Below are 27032 nucleotides of genomic sequence, written 5' to 3'. Positions count from 1 at the left end.
GGTCTTTGCAACTCTTTCCAACTCCTCTTGTTGTTGCTTTGCAGTCACTCTATCAGGCCCACTGTATATATCAATCAACTCTTTCATATATATTACATTCTCCATTGTTTCTTTCATAATTTACTGTTAGAGGAAAACAGATTCAATTATTCAAATGACTAACAATCAGAAGAATTATACTTGCTTTAACTATTACTATAACCTCCAAGGCAATTGGTTGCTTTACACTTTTGATCTGATGATCCAATAGTATCTTAAAGCCGAAGTCCTGTTCTAAAATGTAAGAGATCCAAGTTTAAGCTCATTACTACCCTGACTTTTGATGTTTGACAGTAACATAAATCCACATGAGAGAACCACTCAAAAATATATTTCTCTCTTTTTCTTAATTGTTAATGACTTATCAAAGAAGAAAAACAAAAAGAAGGTACAAGAAGATCCAAAGCCACCATGCAGGGAACATCCACTCCCCCAGTCCCCACCCACAGAAGCCCCTTTCAACTTCCCACCTCCCTCCCCAAAAAAGAAAAGAAAAATAAACCTTAATCTGATCCTACAGATCCTTGTTCCTAACACACAACAGCCCACAATCTCGCAAGAGACCTACCAACCCCTTCCCCCCCCCCCCCTTCAAAAAAAAAGGAAGAAGAAATTCAAGAAGACCCCAAAAACTCCCATATGGATATTCTGACAATTTATTTTCATTGAGAAAGAGGGGAACAAGACATGAAACTTGATTTAGTTACGAATTGCTTTCAATAGTTCAAGGAAATAGAAGAAATAAAATATTTGAAACAAAACAAGGAATAAAACAGAAATAATAAATATCTATGTAAGAACACATAAGCGGTAAATGCAAGGAGTAAAAACAATAGCACTAGTACCGCAAGGGTGTTTTTCAAATATTCTTACTGGTTTGAATCTTATGTGTTAGGTTAGTTATGGGGGGGGGGGGGGGGTTGGGCATAATTATACTATAGTATATAATTGGAGATTAACCTCTCACTCTCTCTCCTCCTCCTTCTACTAGTATCTATTGTTGGTTGTTCTAGGTCTGAAATTGTCACATGGTATCAGAGCCCTGAACAACCAGCAACTGCAATCCATCTCTTTTGTTTTGACAGTCTCATAAGGACTTTCCCTTATTGTGGTGGTTTGCAGCAACCTATGCTGTTTTCCTTGTGTGTGAAACCCTAGTCAACACAATATTAAAAAAACTAGGGTTTCTTATGATGTTGATGGTGGATATTTAGATGGAGCATTGCTAGCACCCCTTGCTCATGGAGATTCTACACTACTTTGGAGGTTTACACATCAGATATTGCAGTCAAATATAGCCTGCAGATCTTTTTTTTACCTCCATTTTAGCTGCAACTTGATATTGGACATATATCCCAATCTAACCATTGGATGGATATTTTAGGGTTATCCTTATGAACAAGGCTCCTATATTGATCCGAAGATGGTGCTATTCAGATAAGTGGATTGGTATTTTCGGGTAGTTTCTAAATTCTGGAATTGTGAGTTTCTAATTTCTGATCTATCTTTGTAGCTACGCATCAAGCCATTGGGATCCAAGGTTTTGGGCTGCTAACTACTGCTCCTACCCTATACTCGATCTGTTTTTTGGCCACAGCAGCACATCTGAAGTGCTGATTAGTAGAAAATTTGATTTCTCTTATTGCTGAACTGCCCTCTTCCCTGTGGTTTTCTTTTTTGGATTTTTTCGTAGCTTCAGCCTATGTTCTTGCTGTCATTTTGTCAAGTCTTTTACCTTTGTGCCTTGCTTTCTACCGTTGTGCTTGTAATCAATTTCTTCTACTGCTGGTTGATTCTACTATTTGCGGTTTTACTTATTGGAGCTTTTTATCATCTACGGTTGGTTTTATGACTTCCTCACCAGTCAGTAGTCGATTCTATCATCTCAGTACGGCTGGTGTTAGCCTCTTATCCATTGTGTTGCTGTTATATATTCAGTCGGTGACTCAAAGTCGTCTGTGGATTTAGTGAATGTCCAAATCACTGCCACTAAGTTTAATGGTGCATCCAACTATCTTCTATGGAATGAGAAGAGAAGATAATGCTCGCAGGCTGTGCCCCAAACCAGATTCAATAATTAAATCGAAGAAAAACTTCAGAAGTTGCAGCAGCAGTATTTTGAAGAACAGGCAGATCGAGCTTCAATGGAGAAAACCCAAATTCCCAACAGACCTGTGATCTCGATTTTCTTCAAACAGTGATCGAGTAACCCTCTTTAATGGCATAAACTTGCTATCAGATCTGTTGTTGATGTTCTTGATCCAGCAGAGAATTAACAATTAGCAGCAGTCCACCAGAATAGAGTGAACAGTACCTGTCTTTGAAGAATGGAGAAGAGATGGAATTGGAAAGGGGGATAGGGGGACAGCTCTCTCAGCCTCTGATCCTCTCACTAGGCTTCCAATTACACAAAACAAACTCCTATTCATTCAACCGTGGGGGCTCTCAAGAGCTCTTACATATTTATAGCCTCATGGCTGAATAGAAAAACGGACTTAAACTAGGACTCCTAATTAGGATTCAAAGTTAAACTAGGAATCCAATTAGGATTACAACTTTAAATAAAAGAGTAAACAAACCCTAACCTAATCCCACGATTTTTGCTGGTGTAGGGGAAAACCCTACACCTATCCTATACCTACACTATCGCTGGTGTAGGGAAGAATCCCTACACCTGTGGCTGGTTTTAGACAGCCGATTTACATCAAATCCTAAACAGAAATTAAAGTACTTAGTGTCCGAACCTCCCTCCCTCCACTGACTCTAAGGATTACGAGGAGTGGATGTGTGAAAATGATATACTTCTTGTATGGCTGCAGAATAATATGGATCCGTTAATAATTGTCAATGTTACGTATCATACCAATGCCAAAGGTGTATGGGGCATACCCAATGCACGAGGCTCCCACCACTGTGGGGCCTAGGGAGGGTCATAATCAAGGATTTAAGTATCGGAGCGTATCGAATCGTCTCGGCCGATACGTCTTGGTATCGGTCATGGCCGAGACGAGACAGGTCGAGACGTATCTTTTTTTTTTTTAAATGTAAATGTCTCAAATGTATCGGTATGTATCAACCGATACATATCGATACGATACGATACGGTCGATACGTATCGATACAGACGAGACATGATTTAAACCATTATTTTATTATTTTTGAAATAACGATACGTATCGAGACGTCTCGGTATGTATCAATATGTATCGACCGATACATATCGATACATATCGATACATATCGAGACGTCTCGATACATATCGGCAACTTAAAAACCACATGGGCCCAAGTCTTCTCAGAACAGAAAACTCGAGCAGGAGCAGGCTGGCGGAAAAAAAACAGTTCTAGCTTTGAGAAACCCATCAAAAAACATCTTTAAACTTGGTTTTTGCCAAAGATTTGTTGAGGGCTTTGATTCCTTTGCCAAAAACGATCCTAAAGGAGGTGAAATTTCATCATTTGCTGCATCTAACAGCCCACATTCGAAATCAAAAGGTGTTCTTGAAGGGAAAGGTAGGTTTTTGAAAAAAACTAGATTCTTTTGTTTAAATCTTTGATTTTTGTTATTTTTTTTGCTATGATTCAAAGGGAATATGGTAAACTAACTTAGTATTGCATTCTTTGTATACATTTACAAAGATTTGAGTTCAAAATCCATGTTTCTTTGCATTTTTTACCCAAAACCGAAAATTGCTTCTTTAAAAAGATTTTTTTTTATTTTCTTCTAAAATTTAAAACAAATGCTAATGTATATGTTCGGTCAGTACACAACATCATCCTAGTCGCTCCTATTGTTGAAGACCCTTACAGACATGACTTTGATCCACCCCGACATTCTTCATGACAATAGAGTGACTCTACATGTAAGAAATTTCATCTTTTAATCTTTTATAACAATTTCAATGTGCCGCACTTGTCTAGTTATTGATTATTCACAATTCTTAGTATATATGCATGATATATGACACAAATTGCTTGTTTATATTGTTTTTATTGTCCAAAAGTGTATTTCCATGTGTATTTTGATCATTTTCATGCGTTTCTGCACCGGTCGATACGTATCTCCGATACGATACCCAATACCGATACTTAAATCCTTGGTCATAATGTATGCAATCTCACTCCCGCTTCGTGGAGAGGCTGTTTCCTGAGTATGGGATGATTTCAAAGAAAGTTTTTGTCCAGACAAAAATATCTCCCATGTGATGTAGATGCATCACCAAAATGGGTTTATTTTATTATAAATAAGCCTAAGGTTGGGTTCTTTGCATGTTGGGCCCTTGGTCCATTGGGTTTTAAATGTAATAGGCCACTTTAGCGGACATAAAATATGGGTAGGAAGAATGACCACGGGATTCCCTTTATTAGTTAGTTTTATTTCATACTAATTTGTTTTGGTTCAGTCCAATTGAACCAATGGGCTAATATTGGTTCAATTTAATTTGTCTTTAATTATTTATTTCATAATTACGAGTCCTCATCAAACTTAAGTTATAGGCAAGTTAGGACTTACAGTTTGACTATGTCATTGAGTCAGTGTCCTTTAGTATTTCAGTTTCCTAGTCAGTTTATGTTTCCCAATTATCTAAGGATTGGGTCAGGCCTTTCCCTTTTAGGGATTGATTCTATTTTTGAGTTTTCTATATAAGTTTGTAAAGGGCTCCAACATTGTACACGAAAATTGATTCATGAAAACCTTTTCCGGCTATTCTCTTAATGCTGTGAAGAAATCCCTTGTGTTTGACCAAGGTGTGGCTGGTGTTTGATCCATCCAACCGCCTTGCGATGTGAAGCCCGGGTGTTTCGCTACCTCTATACTATTCTTACATCCTTCTTCCCCTCCATTGACAAGTAAGTTAAAATTCTAGTTATTTTCTGCACTTCATCTTCTAGTTTTTGCTGTTCTTAATTTCTGTTCTAATCGAGATTCATATGCAAGGCTTTTTTTGCATGAATTCTGATTAGAGCAATCCAGCCGTTAGAATCATTCCATATCACATGTTCATCAACCCCATTCATGGATTCAATTTCAGTTTGGTGCAATTCTGACCTCCTGATCTGGAATTATTACAGATTTCTTATTATGCCCTTGTGCCTTAAAACTGATATGCTGTTCATTCTACTGTTAAATCGATACACCGGTTTATGTTAGAGTTTATGTAATAGGGGTAGTTTGGGAACTGGTTTATTATCTTGTTGTCTTATATTGTATTTTTCTTTTTTTACCTTTTACCTCCCTAGGGAGGTGTATGTAATTCCTCCTATCATGTTAGTAAATCAATACAGGTGGTAAGAGTTCACTCTCTCCCCCATACGATTGCACTTATCTTTCTCCTACTTCTCTTCTTCCCCTCATCTTCTTCTCTCTTCCTCCTACTTCTCTTCTCTTACCTAGATCCTTGATTACTTTCAACTTGGTATCAGAGCCAAGAAGGTTTGAGAGTTGGCCGGCAGCTCTCTCTCTCATTGTTTGTGCCTCTCTTGGAACCCTATAAGAGTATAGGGGTCCAATAGAGGTTGTACCATGTAAGAAGATACAACTAGGAGACCTAATGGAGTTCTATCATCAACTAGAAGACTCTTATTCGAAGGAGATTGGGGGGCTGTGAAGATTGATGGAAGAAACCAAAAAAAAAAAAAAACAAAAACAAAAAATAGAACAGGGTTACCGCCAGCAACCCCTTGTTCAGCTTTGTTCTCTCTCATCGGGCCTCGGTTACAAGCAAGGCTAGGCTTGTTGTAGTCGCCCAAGAGGTACCTATCCTTGCCCCATAGCCTCAGTTGCTGAAAGAATGAGTTGTTGGAACACAACTCATTCTCCCACAGATTAACAAGGTACCGCCAGTTTTTGCTCTTGTCCCATTTTTCTTATCTGAAGTGCTTGTGTGATGCTTTCGGTTGATGGATGCTGGTAAGTTAACTCATTTAGATCTTGTGAGCTGCAATGGGATGATGTTCTATCTTGAAATGATGCATCTGATTTGAGTTTCTTCAAATTCTGTGGTCTGCCCTCTGTTTTGTTTTTTTTCTGAGTACTGGGAAGGAGAATCTGGGTAGAGTGTGTGCTCCTCATTTGTTTTGGACCATAGTTCAAAAACTCGCCAAAATCTCGGCGAGATCTTGAATACCTCGAGCTCTTCAAGACGAGATGACATACGAGACACAAAACATGCACAATTTCAAATAACTCGACCGAAATTTTGAATATGGCGAAATCTCGGAGAAATCTCGAATATTTCGAGAATCTTGACCTCCTCAGTACTCATAGAGTCATAGTATTTTATTGTTGGGACTTAGGAGTTGAGACGTGGAAGACTAGGGTAGAAGGTGTCTATGACTTATGTATTATTCATTGTACTTGGATTGGGTGTCTATGTAATTTGCATTGTGAATACTTCACTGTATCTTGTGGTTTGTAGTAGAAACTTTAAGTCTTTAACTATCTCTTAAATAAGAATTTAATAATATGTGTCTTCATCCATTATTGCATAATTTACTTGTTTTACTTGCCATTTATGTATCATAGCACTCAAACAATGTGGAGTAGGCAATATTACATTAAGGGTTCAATCATTACTGCCAAACAAGGGTGCAAATCAAAAACACCAAATTGGGAGCTTTATTTTACAATTTGATGATTTAAATATGTTTATTAAGCCTAAAACAAGCTTCCTTGAAAGTCTTGGAGCCAACTATGACCATTTGCCCACTGAAACATCATACCGAAACAAAACAAAAAAAAATCACTAACTCGCCTCGAGATCTCGATTGTCTTGACCTGGTCGAGACACTGAATCGAGACGAGTTTTTGAACCTTGGTTTGGACATCAGTAGACACTGAATTTTAGCACCCCGAGAATTGTGTCAACAATGATGACTGCAATCTCTTAGAATCTCATTGGAAATCTGCCTCAGAATTTGCAATGTTTACAACAAGAAACTCAGTCTTATCCCAACTTAATGGGGTCGGCTACATGGATCCAAACAAAATAGAGTAGGGAAAACTAAGGTCTAAACAAAAAAGGTGGGGGAAAGAGATGAGAAATGCAAAACAGAAAAAGACAAATGAAAGATGGGAAATAAAAAGAAAAATGAAGGATGAAAGATGAGAGTAAGAGGAAAGAAGCACAGCCCAGCAAGTCAGGTGTATATTAGCTAAATGGGGTCTGGTACATGGATCCTTGCCCTCCAATAGGCTCTATCCAAGGTCATACTAGTTACAAGACCTAGACTACGCATGTTCTTCCTCAACTTCTCGTATGGTTATTTTAGGTCTGCCCCTAGCTCTTTTAGCTCCTTCAATTAGGATCATATCACTCCTCCTCCGTTGAACACGACCATACCACCTCAAACGATTCTCCCGGAGCTTATCATTGATCAGGGCAACTCCCAAGTCAACTCTAATACGTTCATTCCTTACTTTATCCTTCTTGGATTTTCTGCACATCTATCTTAACATCCTCATCTCTGCCACACATAGCTTCTCAATATCACTTCTTAACTACCCAACATTCTGCCCATACATCATAACTGGTCATACAACAGTCCTATAGAACTTTCCTTTAAGCTTTAAAGAATACGTTGGTCACACAGCACTCCGGACGCGCCTCTCCACTTCAGTCATCCTACTTTAATTCTCTGTGAATTAAATCATCCTTTATGTCGCCTTCTTTATTTATGATTGACCCCAGATATCTAAAATAGTCACTTTGCGGTATCTCCCTTTCCCCAATTCGGACCAGGTCAATGTCCATCATAATATGACTAAAATTACACATCATATACCCCGGCTTCATTCTACTAATCTTAAAGCCGCTTGTTTCCAAGGTTGATCTCCATAGCTCTAACTAGCGTTAATCCCTGCTTTTGTCTCATCAAACAAAACAATATCATCGACAAAGAGCATACACCATTGGACCTCATCTTAAATGCTCTTGGTGAGGTTGTCTATGATAAGTACAAATAGATATGGTCGTCCAGAATTTGCAATGTTTCTCTTAAGAAAATGACCAAAATACCCCTACCATTAATTTAATTCTTGAATCTTCCCTGATTAGATCCAAACTTTGTACACTAGTGTGTTCCATCATTAGAAACCATATCCAAAAAAATGGTACGGATACGGTTTGAGTTTGCCATTACTTTATACAATTCACTCTTAACCGGCTACAAGTGTCGGGGCCACTTTTGATCTTGTTCTTGACCAAATCTCTATCCAATTTTATTGGATAGTAAATCTTAAAGACCTTTCCAACAACACCTAAAACTTGAAAATTGGACATGCGGATTGATAGATGTTGCTGTCCAAACTTCAGCCAAAAAAATTCCATTTCGGGCAATCTAGGGGTGCCACATCATTTTTTACCTTAACCGAACACCTCACTGATTTCTCTCCTCCCACTTTCTTCACCCCTTAATGACCATAATGCCACCCCTATTCTTTATTTTCCCCTATTTTTAAAAGGGTTAAATACACATGCACCTCCTAAATCGTCTAAAAATTCCGCATGCCCCACTAAGATTCTAACAATTCCACACGCACCCCTTGATAATTCCACGTGCACCCCCTACTTTTCAAATTATTCGATATTTAAGTCCACGCCGTGAATATCAAGCGTTAGACGTTAAATTTTTTTTTTTATTGGCCAAACTACCCTTTCTTTTAACCACCCCTGTAATTTGAAAAGACCTTTTTGCCCAACCCTCATCTTCCCCAGATCATCTTCTTCTTTTACAAAGTAGATACCCAATACCACCACCACCACCCACCATTGCCACAGCCACCACCGCCACCGCCACCCACCATTTTATGGGGATTTTGAGACGTGAACAGAGTTCAAAAAGATAACTGCTGGAGACCAAATTTACTTTGAAACTTAACCCACATCAATTGAATCTAAAGCACCAAAATTTCCTCTAACATAATATCTGTAATCTGATTCTACTTTCAATCCCCTGAACACAAATTAAGAATAAACAGAAATCCAACATAATCCATTTACAACCATGGAATTAGCATTTAGCAGCAGCCAGGATTCTGAAATGAAGTAACCTGAGGCGATCATTAAGATCATAACTGGTGCACAAAATTCACTTGAAACTTCAAAATCTATCAATTTTCTCGTTCTAAATCTCTTACGTTCCATACCCAAAAGACCAATTCAATAAACACCCTAAATTGACGGAGGAATAAAAATGAAAAGAAGAAAAAGAGAACAAATTGGAAAAACAACAGAGAACAGGGAGGGAGTGCTAGCAGCCTAGCAGCAGCCGGCGTTGGGGGTTCCGTTAGGGGAAGTACCTGGCAGCGTAGGAATTCTTGAGCTGATACTATCCGGCATGGTGACCGAGGTCTTCCACAGAAACACCAGAAGAAGCAGCAAGGTTAGGTAACCTGAAGTTACCCACAGTCTGTCGAGACATAAGGGATTGTTTTCCCCTTTTTTTAAAAAAAACATTGGTTAGAAGAAAGGGATCTTTCTTTTTTCTGGTTCTCCATTCCAGGTAATGCCCTGTTTCTTCTATTTCTTCTTTGCTTCTTTTTTTTTATTCCCTACTCCCCGGTTATTTCTTCTTCCTTTTTATTTTGCTGCCATTGATATTCTTCCTGTTGGACGGTGACTGCAACCCTCATGAGATCTGTTTCAAACCCTTTAAAGGATAATCAATTGGGCTTGAGAATTTGGGGCATGAATCACCTCCCTAGGGAGACTAAAATTCAGGAACCCAGGTCCAGAAAACTACCTCTGCTAAGAGATCTTAACCAATCTCAGAACTAACCTGAACTTCTACCGCCAGATCTAAAATTCGTTTTTTTTTCTTGTTGTCACAGCAGGGAAAAACAAAAAGGGTGGGGGTGTTGTTGCAGTGGGAGTCGATGGAGAGGAGAAGGATGCTGTGGTAACGGGAGAAGATGATTTGGGGAAGATTAGGGCATTTTGGTTTTTCCGGGTTCTTCCTTTGCGCAAAAATGGAAGAGCATGAGTATATCTACTCATAAGCATTGTGGTAATTATGCCCTAGTGAGGGTATAATAGTACATTACATTCTTCAATTTCAGAACCGTTAGCATTTAACGCCTGATATTAACAGCATGGACTTAAATGAGATTAATTTGAAAAGTAAGGGGTGCGTGTGGAATCGTCAGAATCTCAGGGGGGCATGCGTATTTAACCCTTTTTAAAATTGCATTCTATCCCTACCTTTATTTTTCACCAAAATGCCATCCATGATTTACCAAAGTGTCATCCCTAATTTTTCACCATTAAGTACATCCATGCCACTGTCTTTAATACCCCCTTTTACTTTTCCTTATTTACCAAAATACCTAAGTACAAAATACCCTAAATACCCCCTTTTAATGGCCAAGTAAAAATACCAAAATTACCCTCACTTCTATTTTATTCCCCAATCCCCACCTCACCCTTCCATGGGTTAATACTATAATACACTGGTACTGCCAATTGGAGACTAACCTTTTCCCTCCAATATTTAGCTCCAGTTTTCTCTCTCGGTTATCTCTCCTTCTCTTCTACCTTTCCTCTTCTAGTATCTATTGTTGGTTGTTCTAGGTCTGAAATTGTCACACAAGGGATGGATGTTAATGAATTCAGTTGTGCATTAGGCCAAATACAATGGAAGCAGTATGGCAAAGAATGTTCCTGTGCAGAACCCTGCATTTGTAGGAAGCCAATATAGCAAGAAGAAAACAATTCTTTATGCCGATGAAAAGAACACAAATAGCTACCAAGAAATGTCAGACAACTTCAAATGGTAATGGAAGGAAACTGCAGAAACTATCATTTTCTCATGAAAGATGGATAGTCATGTGGCTAGTCATTGAGTGGTTGATGATTTGAATACACAGGTTTCCTTCCCCATGAAGCTAAGGCAGTGTTTGGCAAAAATCTGCTGGAACATATCTGGTGTTTTTTGTTAAGCGGGAAAACAAAAACACCAGAATTGGGTTTGGACAAAGCAGAGAATTTTTATGTTCCACTGGAAAGAACCTGATGCTAAGAACAGAACTGGAGGATTAAAAAAGAAGTGCTCTACCAAATGAGAACTGTCTCACACATAAATGTTGGTAACAGAAAATTGTCACAAGAGACTCAAAAAAGTGGAGGGGCTTCCAAAAGTCAGCATAGTTATAGCAAATGGAGAATGCTCCCTATTCTGTTTGAGTGATTTCCTTTCTTTATTTTATTTTGCTGCAACTCCATTCCAGCACCTTGCATTCCTACATAGATGCCCATTAAATCCATCAACCAAAATTGTTTCAATTTCCTAATTCAAAATTTAGCTCGAATCCTAGCTAGTTTCAAAGACAAGCAACCATGAATTTTATGTTTTCATAAAGTGGATCCATGAATTTTCCCTAACCCTTTTCTGGATTTCGATCTTACAAGAATCCTTTAGTATTTTTCCAGCACTAACATCTCTTTCCTCACAATCTCTTGCCATAACTCTAAACTACTTATTCCCCTTGCCTAGTACTACAGTCCTAGACCCTGGTATTCATTGCACAAAACTAAAAGATCCTGCATCTGTAATGCTCCAGCTGGATGAGGCAATTATTGTCCCAGTAGCCCAAATCCAAATTCCCATTATCAGTGTCATGTGATACTATTTGAAATCACCGACGGAAAACTAAGTTCAAGAAAGACCTGTGATGGAGAGAGAACACCTTTAAAAAGTACCATCGTTTTATCCAACAATGCATTAGTTTCTTATGATATCTCAGAACCCTAATTTTGAGAGAATCCTTAGATGGAATAACCCCTCTCCTTAATAGTTTGAAGGATGTTTAAATTTGTAATTCAAGGCTGATAACGAGTTTGGTATTTTAACTTCATTCAGTTTTTCTCTGAAGTCATTCCTCAAAACCAATGCCATACCCATCTTAAAAGATTAGGGTTTCATTAACCAACATAAGGCTGGGGGCAAGATTTGGCTCCCGTTCCCCTGATCCCATACATCAGGAAAAAAAATAGACTTACAATGCAATTCAAAAGAGGAAAAAAGATAGGCTTTCATGAACGATAATCAATTCTTACCTATCGAAGTTCCAAGTGAGTGTAACTTGGCCCTTTTAGCAAGAAGGCTGAAAGACATCTCTAGGAGCTCAACTCATGTATCTGAACATTAAAAGTGCTTCTATGAATGCTACAAGTTGGAACATGATCAAATAATATGGGTCTTTGCCCTTGTCCTTGAACACCCTGTTCGACAGCAGACAAATAGCAAGCAAAATGGTGGATTATCTTGCAAACAGAGTAGTATATAAGTATAATTCAAGGCAAGATTCTGCTTTCTGTGATTTTGTAAAGTTATTTTGTGTTCTGTACCGTCCTTGATATCCTTCTTATATTCCTTGCATGGAGTTTGGTTTTCAAAGTTAAAATTGTTTAACTTCTACATAAATAAAATTAATAAATAAATTGATAATTACCCCCCACTCTTCTTGACTTTGAATTCCTTCATAAGCCATCAAGAACGGCTTCATCTTTTCTAATGCATCTCGAAGAGGAATTGGAGGCTATTCGTCTATATCAGGGTTTGTATCAAACTCCCCCATCAGATACTCTGGCTCAAACTCTATCTGCAAGCCATGAAAATCACAGGGAAGGCCACTAAAAAACCACCAAGCTCAATCATTGAGCTCATTCAAATGCAACTGATCAAATTTATAATACTTGCCATATTATTAGTGTGGACAGCATCCAGATAAGCATCATCCACTGGTGAAGGCAGCACGTCATAACTCATATGTTCAAATAATTCGGCCAATTTATCGATGTTCTCTGGCCCAAGTCTCTTAGCCAACCTCTCTCCATCAGCATTGTCACCCAAGTAAAAACCAGTAGCATAGTCCTCGTCTGCATCATGGAAACAACCAGCACTTCTTCCACCTCTTCCCCTCCAACCTTGTACTTCCCGTCCTGCTCGTCCCCGACCACCTCATCCTCTTAACCCTCTTCCCCTCCCACCATCCTCCATCCCATCTCCTCTACCTCAAGACAAAATCCCAACTGCCTATTTAACTGCGTCTTCCCTGCTCAACCTTGGCGGGCTTGGAGAAGTTCTATCCTGCATGCTGCTGACAGCACCTCCTCTTCTTGATTGAAGGTGTCGGTTTTCTTCAGTATCAGCACTCTCATTAGGGCTTGGTGATGGTTTAGGTGGTTTTCCACATCCAGCACCAGGTAAAGCTGGCAAGAGAGAGGATGGAAGGATATCCTCATCCAGCTTTAGAACCTAATTACTCGATTGGGGTTTCTGAGTATCTTGCTGGCTGAAAAAAATGGGTTTCTTGGGCTGAAAGCCTTCAGACTCAGATGGGCGTGGATCAGGTTGTGGTTGGGTAGTTCGGACAATTCCACGACCAGCAGGAGGACTTGCTGCAGATATCCATGAAGAGAATGAAGGAATAATTGGGGTGGAAGGGATGGGTTTACCTCTGCCATGGCCAAATCCAGAAGGAAAGAAAGCTTCGTCAGCTTCAGCACCAGTGTCTGGTTTACCAGGGGTTTGAGCTGGGGACAGGTCAGGAGTGCCAGAGGAGCCTGAACCAGAGCCTCGGCCCCCACCTCAGCCTCTACCACCTCCACCAGCAGCAAAAGTAGAGTAAGCAGAAGAGGAAATAATTAAGCTCTGTTTGCTGGTTTTGCAGCTACTGGTGCTCGCTAGTCTTCCGAGGCTTCCACTCATAGTTTGTCACTGCATATACAATAGATAATCATGCACACATCATAAGTGAAGTCGGTCTTCAAAAGTTCTGTCATTGCGTATACCACCTAATAAACAAAATAATAGCATATAGAGGTATCACAACTCACAAGTGAAATAAACACAATAGAATAATTGTGGGGTCGTCAATCATCTACAATCTGCACATTGAACCAAGTTTGATGATTTGATTCCTCAATGGAGCAACTGACAGTATTGGAATTCCAGGTTTCTTAATTACAGCTCAAGGATACTGTGGAATCGTCAATGGAAGTGTGCAATGCAAATGATTTGCAGGGACAACACTTCGCAATAAAAGGAACTCACAGCCTTCACCTCACAGAGGTTGTAAACAGAAATGTGGCACAAAGACCATTCAAGGACATCAAGAACACTTTATCCCTTCAACATCCAACAACTAGCCTCAAAGGAACACTAAGACCAACACTTGAAAGTTTAGGAAATAACTTACAGAGAAATCAGGGATTGGGAAGAGTGATCGTAAAACCACTAAGTGAACTTCTTTTTTTTTTTTGGGTTGAACAAAGTGAACTTTTATGGTTCAGCAATCAAGCTCATGGTTCAGCATTTGAGGATACTGAATGCACAACTGTCTTATGTGGGTCCAAAAATATTCATATTGCAAAAGAAGACAGAGGTATAAATGATATGTTAAGGTGTAAATTCAAACGGAGTAAAATATTCAACTCGAAATAGTGAAAATGCATAGCTGCGAGCCTGAGACCACCAGATCATTGGGAAGAGACTCACCTGTACAGGAGAAATGGAGAACCAAGGACGAGTCCGGAGTTGATTCCTCCTCGAATGAGACCGCTACAAGGATTCCGAAGAGGGGGAAGATGAAGGGGCGGACACAATCACAATCGGAGACGGAGAAGATGAAGGGGCTGCTGCAGGAAGATGGCACTTGTGGAGCTCTAGGCCGCTGCAATGGTCGTTCGAAACAGAGAACATGAAGGGGGTTTGCCAGCAGATTGAGATTGCGAATTAGTGTTACGATTCGTAACACCAGAGGACGAAGAAAGGGCGATGGCTTTTGGGGATCAGGATCGTCTCCAGGGAGCCCAGCGCCAGGGTGCTGCTAGGGGGCATCCAGCAGCTAAGCTGTGCCGCACACATCTCGTCGTATGCCTAGGGATGTGTGCAGCACAACCCAAAGGCTGACAGCACCCTGGGCGTGCTGGGCTCTTTGGAGACGAGCTAAATTTGTGCCCGGGATGTGTGCGACACAGCCCAGCCGCTGGATGCCCCCTGGCAACACCTTGGCGTTGGACTCCCTGGAGACCCTGGAGACCATCCTGATCTAGGGTTTTGTGGGGTTTCGTTTTAGTTTTAGGTTTTTTTCAATAATAAATCCATGTTTTTTACAACGTATAATACGAGATTCGTGTATAATATGTGGTTTTATAAAATACATGAATTTTACCATATATATTGAATAATCTGTAAAAAGATGGTGTATTAATACATTCGGATACAACGCATATAATACACGAATGAAAGGAAAGGCGAGAATCGTGAATGTGATTTTGGGGTTTTGAGGTTTTTATTATTTTCGTTTTTACTCTTAAAAATACGTAAATGCATTTAAAACAACGGGGTTTGTCGTTTGTCGTTTTTTCCTGTATGCTATGCAATCAAATAGCAAACGGCATTTAAAACAGTAAAATACGAGGAAGCCGTTTTAAACACATTTTTAGTAACAAAGGTCCGGACTCCAAATAAAGATTTTTTTTTTAAAAATTACAAGGGGAAAAAGAACCCACGTGCACCTAGACAACAATTAGGAGCGTGAAATGACCACTCTGATCTATAGAAGATTCGCTCCTGTTAATGCTTCTGCGCATAAGTTGATTCGCAAGAACCTATTTTGCACCATAAGGACGTCCACAGTCTTAAGGAAAGTGTCCATTGACACGACTTAGTCCCATATATTGTTATACCCGCACCCCGGATCAAAATTAATTATTATTTCTTCCCCGTGACGTGTGGTTATCACTGCCACATATGCTGGTGAGCTGTTCTCACTGGTGGTCAAACCCAGCTACAAAATTATTGACCATGATACGGGTTTGTCTGTGGAGGAAACTATTCGGGGTCATGGGGGACAAACCATGACAAGGAAATAGTAAGTTCTAGCCCTTAATTTTATTTATTTACCCTTTCCCTCGATGCCCTCGAAGTACGAGTCAAGATTTGGACCGCCCGGGCTATTTTAGTTGAGTTTTAAATATTTTATTTGTGGGTCCCACTTGCGTTGGAGAAACATATGAAGAGCAATTATACCCATATTATGTGAGCCCATCTCTTAATTGAGTTCTTTCCTAACTATAACTAGTGGGCAGGCCCATTAGCTTAAGTGGCCCATTGGGCTTAAGTGGCAATTTAACCTAAGAGTCCATCTAACTCTATTTGACCCAAGGTTGGGTATTTCTTTCTCTTACCCAAATAGAACTAATGGGTCAACCCATTAAGCCCTCTTGACCCATTTAACTTAAACTACCCATTTGGCCTAATGACCCATTTATCTTGGATCCACCCATTTAACTTAAAGTACCCATTTAGCTATTTGACCCATTTAACTTAAAGGACCCAATGTCCATTTTCTATAAATAAGACAAAGGGGGGGAGAAGCTTTCTTTCTCTTTATTTCTCCCATCTAACCTAAATCGTGGAGGAGAGAAAGAGGAGAGAAAGGAGAAAGAAGAAAAAAGAAAGAAGGAAAGAAGAAAGAAGGGAGGAGAAAATGAGGAAGAATGATGGAGAATCTTGGTTGGAGGTTTGAAGATCACTTCTTGGAGCCTCAACATGGAACCTTCTATATTGGGGGTAGGTAAGCCATTCAATCCCACCTCTTTTCTTCCATTTTGGGTTTTGGGGTTTGAGAAATGGGAGAGATTCGACCTAGGGTTCTCTTGGAACCCAAGGAATCAATGGAACCTCTAAACCTAGACTATGGTGGAGTTATTTCACTCCATTACAAGCTCTAAGCCTAAGCAATCTCTTTTCATTTGAGAAATTTAGGGTTTCTACCCTATTATGCCCTAAATTAGGTTCTCTTTGTTTTTTCTCTTAAATCCTTGGGATTACATGGATCTAATGAGGTCTTAGAACCCTAATGGACCTAGGAGGAAGCTTTCTTGAAGCCTCCTTACCTTTAAACCCCTTGGGAAAGGAATCCCGGGTGAGAAACCTTTCAATTTCGATTCTGCAAGTATGTGGTTTTACATGTGGTTTTACATGTGGTTTCAGACCTGCAAGAAACCACCCTGAGATTACTTCCCTGAGAAGGCCCCTGGAAAGCTAGGATTTATGTGTGGTTTCATTTTCTGAGAAACCACTCCTGCAACCGCCCTTGACTGAGACTGTCCTGAGCCCCTGGTTTCCTAGGATTTACTTGTGGTTGCAGCATTTGGGCATGAAACCACACTTGCAACCGCCCTTGACAGAGACCTTCCTAAACCACTGGTTAACTAGGATTTACATGTGGTTGCAGGAATTGGGCATGAAACCACCCATAAAACCACCCTGCCTCTGAAACCTTATACTTAAATGATTTATGGGAGACCTTTGGGGATCCGTCCCTTTACTTAATTAACCCTATTTTCACTCTTTATTTAGGTTTAAAGTTTTCATCTTGTGACGTGTTACTTGATTTCGACGACAACTCATAACATCGGGACATAACACATATAGTGAGTGGGCTTGGTTGTTTGGACTTGATATTATTATTGCATTGTATATTATGTCATCATTATAAATTATTAAGCATGCTTGCACATATTGCATAATTTTATATATGAATGTTATGATGTTAATTGGAGATGCTTTACTTTGATGGGTCTCGGTGCCGGTGGGTGCCGATGCCGGAACCCCGGGTACTATATATAATTATGAAGAAATTATGTTAAATGTCATGTTGAACTGTATGCGCCGTGCCGTGCTGGTAACCGGGCACTAAACCAGATGAAAAGTTAATGCGCCCGGATTACCTCTCGGGACGATAGGACTTGCATGTAGCTGTGGCTAGGATTTTACACCCTTATGCTACGATCCTTACCAACAGGGGTTTAGGTATTGGGTAATCAGTACACCGGATTCTGTGGAGGTGGGAGAGGCCAGTCATGGTAGTATTGGTTATCAGGGGGTCTGCCACTGAGTAGTCTTGGAGGCTTCGATCGGCGTAGGTCCCAGGTGACAATTAAGGTTTCATTGTGACGATAAGTTAAGTGACCCACAGTGTCTCCCGAGTTGTCACAGTAGCATATACCTCTGACTTAGTTGTGATGTTAGGTGGAAAATTTACTTAACATATGTATGCATCATTGGACTATGTGAACTATGTGTTTGTGCATCCCCATCCCCTCACTGGCTCAGTGGAGAACTAACCTCCTCGTGTACACATTTTTTTAAGATTATGATGCAGGTACGGAGGAGCCGGAAGCTGTGTTAGAGGAACATGGCAACGGGTGTCCTTGTGACAATTGTGCCTATTGGCCGTGAGAATTCTAGGGACTTATTCCCCTTTTATTTATTTTAGGGCGTAGGCCCACGTATAAACATTTACTGTTATACCCTTGTTGATCATTATTAGCTGGTAATGAAAAATGGATTGATTACAGTAATTATCATCTAGGCTTTGATCATCTTGTAACTATTTGATTTTATACGCTTCCGCAAAAACTATTGATCTTTTGGAATGTAATATTTTTCTTTCCGCACTCTGATATTATATTGTTTTAATATTGGTTATGACTGTGCGTTGGGACACTGTGTCAGTGATCCTAGCAGCTTAGTAGGATGACACGCGTCGTCCTAGTCACCCCTTATAATGTATTGTATCCCTTGTCTGGGATGGGGGCGTGACATATACTCCTTAAGCTTCTCCATATATTTTTTTAGGGGCGGTGCTCTCTGTGCCACAGCGCTGGTTGCGCCTAGGCACATGGGGGTGGGTGCAATGACCACCCTGTCCCTTGCATAGGCTGCCCATGTGCTTGGGCACAGAGAGTATTCTCCCATTTTTTTATTTGTGATTCTATATTTAGTGTTGATCGTCAATATGATCGATTGGGTTTGTCTGCAATTCAGATAAAGAATCTATCTCCCTTTCCATTGGCATGGCCAAATATTGAGGGGTGTGAAATGATCGTCCTAACCCCATGAAAGGCAAAAATCATGCTCATGTTGATTGTAGGCTCTCATAAGGTAATGGGTCCGACTCTCTTGTCTTCAACTTCTGTCATAAGGCATCGCCTTTCCCCCCCCCCTCCACTCCCCTTGACTTGTAATTGTAGTTAAAGTCCCATTGGACAGTTATATAGGTTGATTGAATCAGTTTTGATTCGTTCTCTATCTCTTTTGTAGCCCTTATTGATTTATACAAAAGGTTTCATGCAAGTCGTGCACAAAATATTAAATGATGGGGATAAAAGTCCCCTTTAGACATCATAAACACTCTTTTTCACACTAAGTTTACCCCGTGGTTCATTATCAATAAAGTTCTTAGTAAATATACATATGCATACATTTAATTTATTAAACACAAATAATATGTCAAAAGGTGGATTATGTCTTCAAGTACATTATTTAAAAAAGGAAAAAAGAAGGCTGTTAGGCTATGTGGAGCATATATGTCCCCAGACACAGGAAGAGCCAAAAGACCACCCCATGTTGGATGCCCCCCGCACGGTCTTTTTGTTCTTCAACAAGAGCATGATTTTTGCCTTTCAACATGCATCAACAGAAATCATGCTCTTGTTGATGCTTCTATGACCACTCCCATTGGCCTTGTGTGGAGCCATGCTGCTTTTCAGGGAATCCTCTCCCCCCCTCCTTTTTGTTTTTAAAGGGAAGAGGTTCGCTGCCAGGCTGCATTAAGCTGCACTAGTACATGGTCAATGAGAGCGTGCGGGGGGCATCCAACATGGGGTGGTCTTTTTTCCCTTCCTGTGTCTAGGGCATGCTCCACATAGCCTAGCAGTCTTCTTTTTCTCTTTTTAAAATAACGTACTTGAAGACATAGTCCATTTGACATATTATGTGTGTTTAATGAATTAAATGTATGCATATGTGTATTTACTAAAAACTATAATGGGAATAAACCACGGGGTGAACTTGGTGTGAAGGGGAGTGTTTATGATGTCTGAAGGGGACTTTTATCCCATCGTTTAACATTTCGTATGCCACGTGCATGAAACCTTTTGCCATAAATCAATAAGGGCTACAAAAGAGATCGATAACGAATCAAAACCTATTGAATCAACCTGTATAACTGTCCAATGGGACTTCAACTACAGCTACAAATCAAGGGGAGTGGAGGAGGGGAAAAGGGGATGCATTGTGACACAAGTTGAAGACAAGAGAGTCAAACCCATTACCCCATGAAAGCCTACAATCGACAAGACACCAACCAAGTGAGCAAGCAGTTGCCTTCCAGTTTTTGGATTTACTTTTATAGGTCAACTTCTTATCAACTTAAAACCAAACCTATACATGAAAAATCATTATAAAAAAAATCAAAATTGAGTTGAATCGATCATTTGAACCAAAACTCATGTGCTTACCATGCGATAAAAGTATTAACATATTTTGTACATCCCTCCCTATTAGTAGGGAAAAAGATTGTCATGCTACCAATATGCAGTTTCCCTCTCACATATTTTTTTTATAGGAATAAGCTTGCTGTCAGGATGGGTGGCCCCTGTACCAACATAGAGCCAATGAGGGTGGGCGCAGAGGTAGTGGTATCAATTCTCAGCCCGCACCGATAGGATCGACCTGTCTCGATCGATGAAAGCCTGAAACCTGCTTGACACGTTAATTAAACATGTCTGTCATGGTGCAAGGAGATGGACTGACGGGTGCTACGATCGACCCCGGCATGTTTAAGGGATGACACATTTTAGGCCGTTTATGGACTATTTGTTTTTTCCTAATTACGCCATAAATTTCATATTTATCCAAAATATATCCTTTCTTAATCTCCTTGATTAATTTATCATCTTTAATTACGTAAGCTATAAATAAAAAACTATGGACCGAGTAAAACATAGAAACTATAATGCGATTAAGAACATCACTAGGTCACGACGTGCGGCGTGTACCTGTGCCCAGATATAGTCGCGTACAAAATGACTAGCGCACCCTTGGTCCTTTCTGCCTTTCTAGGGGGTGCGCCGATCATTTCACACACGACTCTGTATGGCACAGGTACATGCTGCGCTTCGCAACTAGGGGACGTTTTTTCTCCCATCTATAATTGTATATTATTGCACTATGAAGTTGATGGGTAAAAAATGAACAGAACACATAATCAAGGCTGTTTATATTGTTCGAAATGCCAGCGTAGCAAAAATTACAGTAAGGAAAAACTCCATGACCTCAACATGATTTCACTGAGCAAAAGTCAAACTTAAAATACGATATGATATATTAAACACTGCTAGGCCAAAGTAAAGAATCGGCTATTTGTAGCCCATTCGTTTGAGAAGAAGAATACTAGTTCTCCAAAGAAAAAAAAATAATGATCTACAAACTGAGTCCCAAAAAAATTAATCCATTATGCAATAGACATTATTTCAATCCAAATTCTTTATTGAATGAGAAAAGATATATATTTTTTATTATTAAGATTATCATTTACCCAGCCAAATCTCATACAAACCTAGCTAACTTTGCACTCTGAAAAGACCAAGACTTAGTGGAAAAAAAACGTGGTTGGTAATGTGTGTGTGTGTGGAAGATTCACTCATATTAATGCTTATGCGCATAGGTTGATGCGCAAGAACTCAGTTTTCACCATAAGGACGTCTACAGTCGTAAGAAAAGCGTCCATTGGCACTCTCATCTATTTTTTAAGCTTCTCCATATTTTTGTTTATTCGTGATGTCGTATTTGCTGTTTTTCATCAAAACGATGGATTAGGTTTGTCTACAATTCAAATAAGTAATCTATCCCCTTTTCCATTAGAGCGCCTAACCCCATGAAAGGCATAAATCATACTCTTGTTGATGCTTCTATGAACACTCCCATTCACCTCATGTTGGTGTAGGGGCTACGCTCCTTTTCAGGGAATCGTCTCCCTTTTTTTTTTTTAAGGGTAGAGGTTTGCTACCAGGTTGCATTGCCCTGCACTAATACAGGGTCAATGAGAGCGTGCGGGGGCATCCAACATGGGGCGATCTTTTAACCCTTCCTGTGTCTAAGGCATGCTCCACATAACCTAGCAGCCTTCTTTTTCCCTTTTTAAAACAACGTACTTGAAGACATAATCCACCTTTGACGTATTATGTGTGTTTAATGAATTAAACGTATGCATATGTGTATTTACTAAGAACTATACTAATAATAAACCAAGGGATGAACTTTGTGCGAAGGGGATCAGACAATTCGTCGGATAGGGAGGGTTTATGATATCTGAAAGGGACTTTTGTCTCCATCATTTAACATTTCGTGTGTTACATACACAAAACCTTTTGTCATTAATCAATAAGGGGTACAAAAGAGATCGATCACGAATCAAAGCCGATTGAATCAACCTATATAACTGTCAAATGAGACTTTAATTACAACTACTAGTCAAGGGTAGTGGAGGAGGGGAAAAGAGGGTGCCTTGTGACACAAGTTGAAGACGAGAGAGTTAGACCCATGGTCAGGTGTTTAATTTGCCATGTTAATTTGCACAACCAAGTGAGCAAGCAGTTGTCTTCAAGGTTTTGGATTTACTTTTATAGGCCGATTTCTTATCAACTTAAAACCAAACCTATATATGAAAAATCATTATAAAAAAAAAATAAAAATTGAACTGAATCGGTCGTTTGAACCAATTCTCATGTGCTTATCATGCAATAAAAGTCTTGACAATATTTTGTACATCCCTCCCTATTATTAGAGAAAAAGATTGCTATGCTACCAATGTGCAGTTCCCCTCTCACATAATTTTTTATACAAAAGAGTTTGGTGTCAGGATGGGTGGCCTCTGCACCAGCATAGAGCCAATTAGGGTGGGCGCTGGGATAGGGGTGTCAATTCTAAGCCAGCACCAGTAGGATCGACCTATCCCGATCAATGAAAGCCTGAAATCATCCCAACACGTTAATTAAGCATGTCGGTCACAGTGCAAGGGGATGGACTAACGGGTGCTCGACCGACCCCGACATGTTTAAAGGCCGACACGTTTAAGACCATTTATGGACTGTTTGATTTATCCTAATTACACCATAAATTCCATATTTATTCAAAATATACCATTTCTTAATTTCCTTGATTAATTTATCATCTTTAATTACTTAAGCTATAAATAAAGGATTATGAACTCACTAAAACATAAAATCTATAATGGGATTAAGAACGCCACCCAGTTGCACCATGTGGCATGTACCTGTGCCAGACACAACCGTGCACGAAATGACCAATGCACCCCTAGTCCTTTCTGCCTTTTCAGGAGTGTGCCGATCATTTTGCACACGGCTCTGTCAATGTCCCTTGCTGCAACTTGGGGAAACAGCTAGCTAATACAAATATCCAATTCTTGTCTTGTCTTTTGAATCTCAAAACCTATCATAAAATAAATGAACAACATTTATTTAAATATATCTTGCATTTTTTTGGGGTGCATTCTTATCAAAGGCCCATAGGCCAACTAGGGAGGGGGAAGGGGTTGGAGAGTCTTGGCTGCAGCAACGTACAACAGCCAGACCAACTGCGCTAGGCAGTGGTTGGTATACCTTGCATAATTAATAGTAGCTTAAGACCCACTGTTTTAGTGGTGGTTCTGGGTTCATAGAACCACTATTATAATATGTTAGGATGAAAACCACAAAACCATAAGCTCTCTCTCTTTCTCTCTTAATGAATACAAGGAACCATGGATTATGGATAGCTTTCATGCAATAAAGTAGCTGGTAAACCATTGCTAGAGCTACCATGAAAATAAGAACATTGGTCAAATGAAGTTTTCAGTTATTCCCAAGTGTTTGTTCTTATTAAAACGACAAGGACCCAGTTTTTGCCATGAGGCTCCTGAGTCCCGAGGTGTGTGTTATGAAACCCATGAACCAAGATGAACAGTTAGGGATCAGCCATATTGTTGTCATTCGTAGAACAAGCCATGGAACAAGTCAAGCTTAATTTTGTTTCGTTTTGTTGAACATGGCAAGTACTATTTCCTCTCATGTTGTCCTAATAGAATAGTTTGTCAATAGACAGGGCCTACCCCTGCTTGTGCCTCCTACATGGATGTTTAGCCAAACTAACTACCAACCAAAACAACATCTCAAAGAAGGCTTATCAAGCTTGTTATTTTAACATGTTACTTTATATGGGACACCAGGAATTGAATTATCTTTAATTCGGCTAGACCTAAACCTCTGCTAGTGTTGAGGAAGGTTGACCGCTGGTTGAAGGAACTCCATATTTTCCCACCCCCTATTTTATCCCAGGATGTATCTAATGACGAGGTTACTCATTTTACACCATTTCATGCTCTACCTACTTTGGATTTTCCTGTGTTGATATGTGTAGGCTTTGAACTTAGAGACTTAGGACCAGCAGGGTGGGCATAATGCATTTTGGGAAAGGGCAAATTTGTTTTGATCACCTGAGGACCAATCTTCACGGCTCTAAGCATGAGTTGAAACCTAAACTTTTTGGACTTCTCACGGGTTTACTGCATGCCAAGAAACTAGGTTTGAAAATAAAAGAAGTTTGGTGCTCTAATAAGAAGCTGCCCAGTCTTCTTCCATCTTCATCCCAAGCTCCTTGGCCTCTGAAACTTTTAAAATCGTTATTGGAAATTGTTGATATATCTAGAGATGTTTCTTTTTGTCCCTGTCTAAACGTGAACCTAACCTCTATTTTAGTATTTTGGGCCCTTATGGCCCAAAATTCAAACTCTCCTTTTTAGCACATCTTAAATGTAAATTTGCCCTCTTCGTTATTAATATATATATTTTTTATTTCTCATAAAAAAAATTAAAAAAACAACCAGTACAATATCATCTACATAGTCCATCTTCGAGGAAATATATAAAGCCAAGCATACACCTCAACACTAATGCTAGATCTGTTTTACTCATCCAGGCATCTAAAACATCTGTTCCAGTGCTTTTTGATCATCCAAGAAGTAAAACAACTTATTATGCAAAAAATTCCATCATATCCTGCACCGTCTCTTTAATCATCAAGTAGTCTCTTCAATCAATTGGGCACTAGCTGATAATTAAAGGAGGTGGGGGGGAGGGGGGTTGTTTCATCTTGATGGTGTCACCTTGCGTCCAAGCCCTCTCCAACACCTTGGATCACTAGACGCCGTGACAACTATGGTTTCAATTCTTTCCAATTAAATGCACCTCCCCCGTAAGCTTCACAGTAGACATTAATGTTGAGACTTCCTTCAAAATTGCATATGCCGTAGTAATATGCTTCCCCAGATAGTTGAGCGATTCTATGTTGCTGTCACACCAATTAATATCTCCACCTAAGCCTTGGTGGTCAGCTTGCTGGCTTGCCATGTTCTTGTGATGATGGTTTCAACAACAAATTGCAATTGGAGAAGCCCTTTAATCTTAAACCCAAATGACACATGAACTCTCTTCCACACCAGAGAAGCTCCAATGATAAGGGAGAATGACACATTAAGCAGTTTAGCTCAAACACCATTGTCACGATTTGGAGTATACAAACAACCTAGAACAAATTTGAACTGGAGAGAAGCATATAATTTAACAATAGAAATAATCCAGTCGTAGAGTGTAAATTGTTGCCTACCTTGGCACAGGCATGTATAACCACTCAATGTTACCTAGGTTCTTATAAATCGAATGACATGCCGATCATGCCCTATCAAAATTTTGAAAAAATACAAAGAGTTGCGGCAATGCCAAGTATCAGAGTCCACATAAACAAGGACTAAGCACAGGAATATCCATTCAAAATATTTGCAGAAAAGTGACACATCCCAGCCAATAGGTTGCAGCAGTTGCAGCACAGCTCTAAGGCCTTCCACCATGAGATTAGCGCAGACCAAGACCTAGACGGTCCCAAAAGAGGCTAGCAGAAATCCGTCTCACTGACTTATACCAAGTTCAAATTCATGAACAACCCAACCATTGAATCTGTTGAACAGTGAAGCTCCTGTACGTTCTGTTCACAAAGACAGGTAGTTATGTAGCACGTGTAAGAGAAATCAGTTTCTCAAAGGACCTAATCCAATTAACATGACATTGGTGGAGTTAATCACCCAGACCTGGATGGATGAGCACCATGCATGTATGCCTTGGTGAGCAGATCCAAGCACAGATGTGTGTGTGTGTGTATGTGTGTGTGCAGACGGGGTGCTCAGAGTAAGACAGAAAATTACCAAGTCAGTCTACAGAATAAAATCTGGATCTTTTTTCCAAGCAATTATGGCCACATTACGTGGTGATAATCTAGGATCGAATATAGGTACAACAGTTGCTTCCACCATATTGCCTTGTTCCTGAAGGAACAGCAACCTATCAAGCAAAATCAGAGTTTCCAATAGAGGCCCCAAAGCAGCCCTAAGAGACCAGTATGGTCCCACAAGTTCCTGCATGATAAAACAATCACTACTCGATCAGCATAATTACACTACCGTTAATGTTGGTCTTACTGTTTCACATTTTCAAATTTTAATGCACATCTAATGGATCTAATCAAGTGGATTCGCAAATGCAGTATTTTCATTCTGCAACATCCCCACCATGAATAAGAAGAAACAAAGGTGTTGTAAGTTTGTAACTTCTAATATAAGAGGCTCTTACTAGGCACAACTTATTCGGAAGTTAATCCAACACTTGAAATATCAATCCATATAGTGTGTTCGGTATAGAAAGACATGTCAAAAGAACATGTGTGTACAAAGTAGAATTAATACATTTGAATGAAACTACAAAATTCACGTGAAATGTCATATCTAACATCATAATCTTGTTGACTTAATAATGCCAAAGGAAGCAAAAATATGACGATATGCAATTGGACAGAAGGGTTTCATCCAACATCTTATCAAATTGGAGTTTGATAATAGTACCTATAGAAGAGAATTTTGCACGGGTATTCAGGTATGATCATGAGGGGAAGGCAATCTATGTATTTCTTTTCATGGATTGGTGAAAGTTTTTACTCTAATCAGCCAGAAGAGTGATGAATCAGAGGGCCCATATATATATATATATATGTATATATAAATATAAAAGTTTGTGTGTTATAGATGGAACATA

At 39.6% G+C, this 27032-nt stretch overlaps 1 protein-coding gene and 1 pseudogene across 5 annotated transcripts in view; both read right to left on the bottom strand.

Annotated features, from left to right (window-relative positions):
* LOC122640381 (protein RRNAD1) overlaps window positions 1–27032 on the bottom strand; it is a 67706-nt gene that overhangs the window by 5265 nt on the left and 35409 nt on the right. For 2 of the 5 annotated variants that reach the window (XM_043833550.1, XM_043833552.1), the window contains exon 12: window positions 25964–26359. In XM_043833550.1, the coding sequence (XP_043689485.1) occupies window positions 26159–26359 (201 nt within the window). In that variant the 3' untranslated portion in view covers window positions 25964–26158. Of the gene's footprint in view, window positions 1–25957; window positions 26360–27032 lie in introns of those variants that run through there. The other 3 variants (XM_043833549.1, XM_043833551.1, XM_043833553.1) reach the window with 3 other exon arrangements.
* LOC122639056 lies at window positions 12323–13823 on the bottom strand (annotated as a pseudogene).

This window comes from Telopea speciosissima, chromosome 9 (genome assembly GCF_018873765.1).
Source record: "Telopea speciosissima isolate NSW1024214 ecotype Mountain lineage chromosome 9, Tspe_v1, whole genome shotgun sequence".
Lineage (NCBI taxonomy): Eukaryota > Viridiplantae > Streptophyta > Magnoliopsida > Proteales > Proteaceae > Telopea > Telopea speciosissima.
Note: the sequence above shows the minus strand (reverse complement) of the source record. Positions and strands in the feature narration are given on the sequence as shown.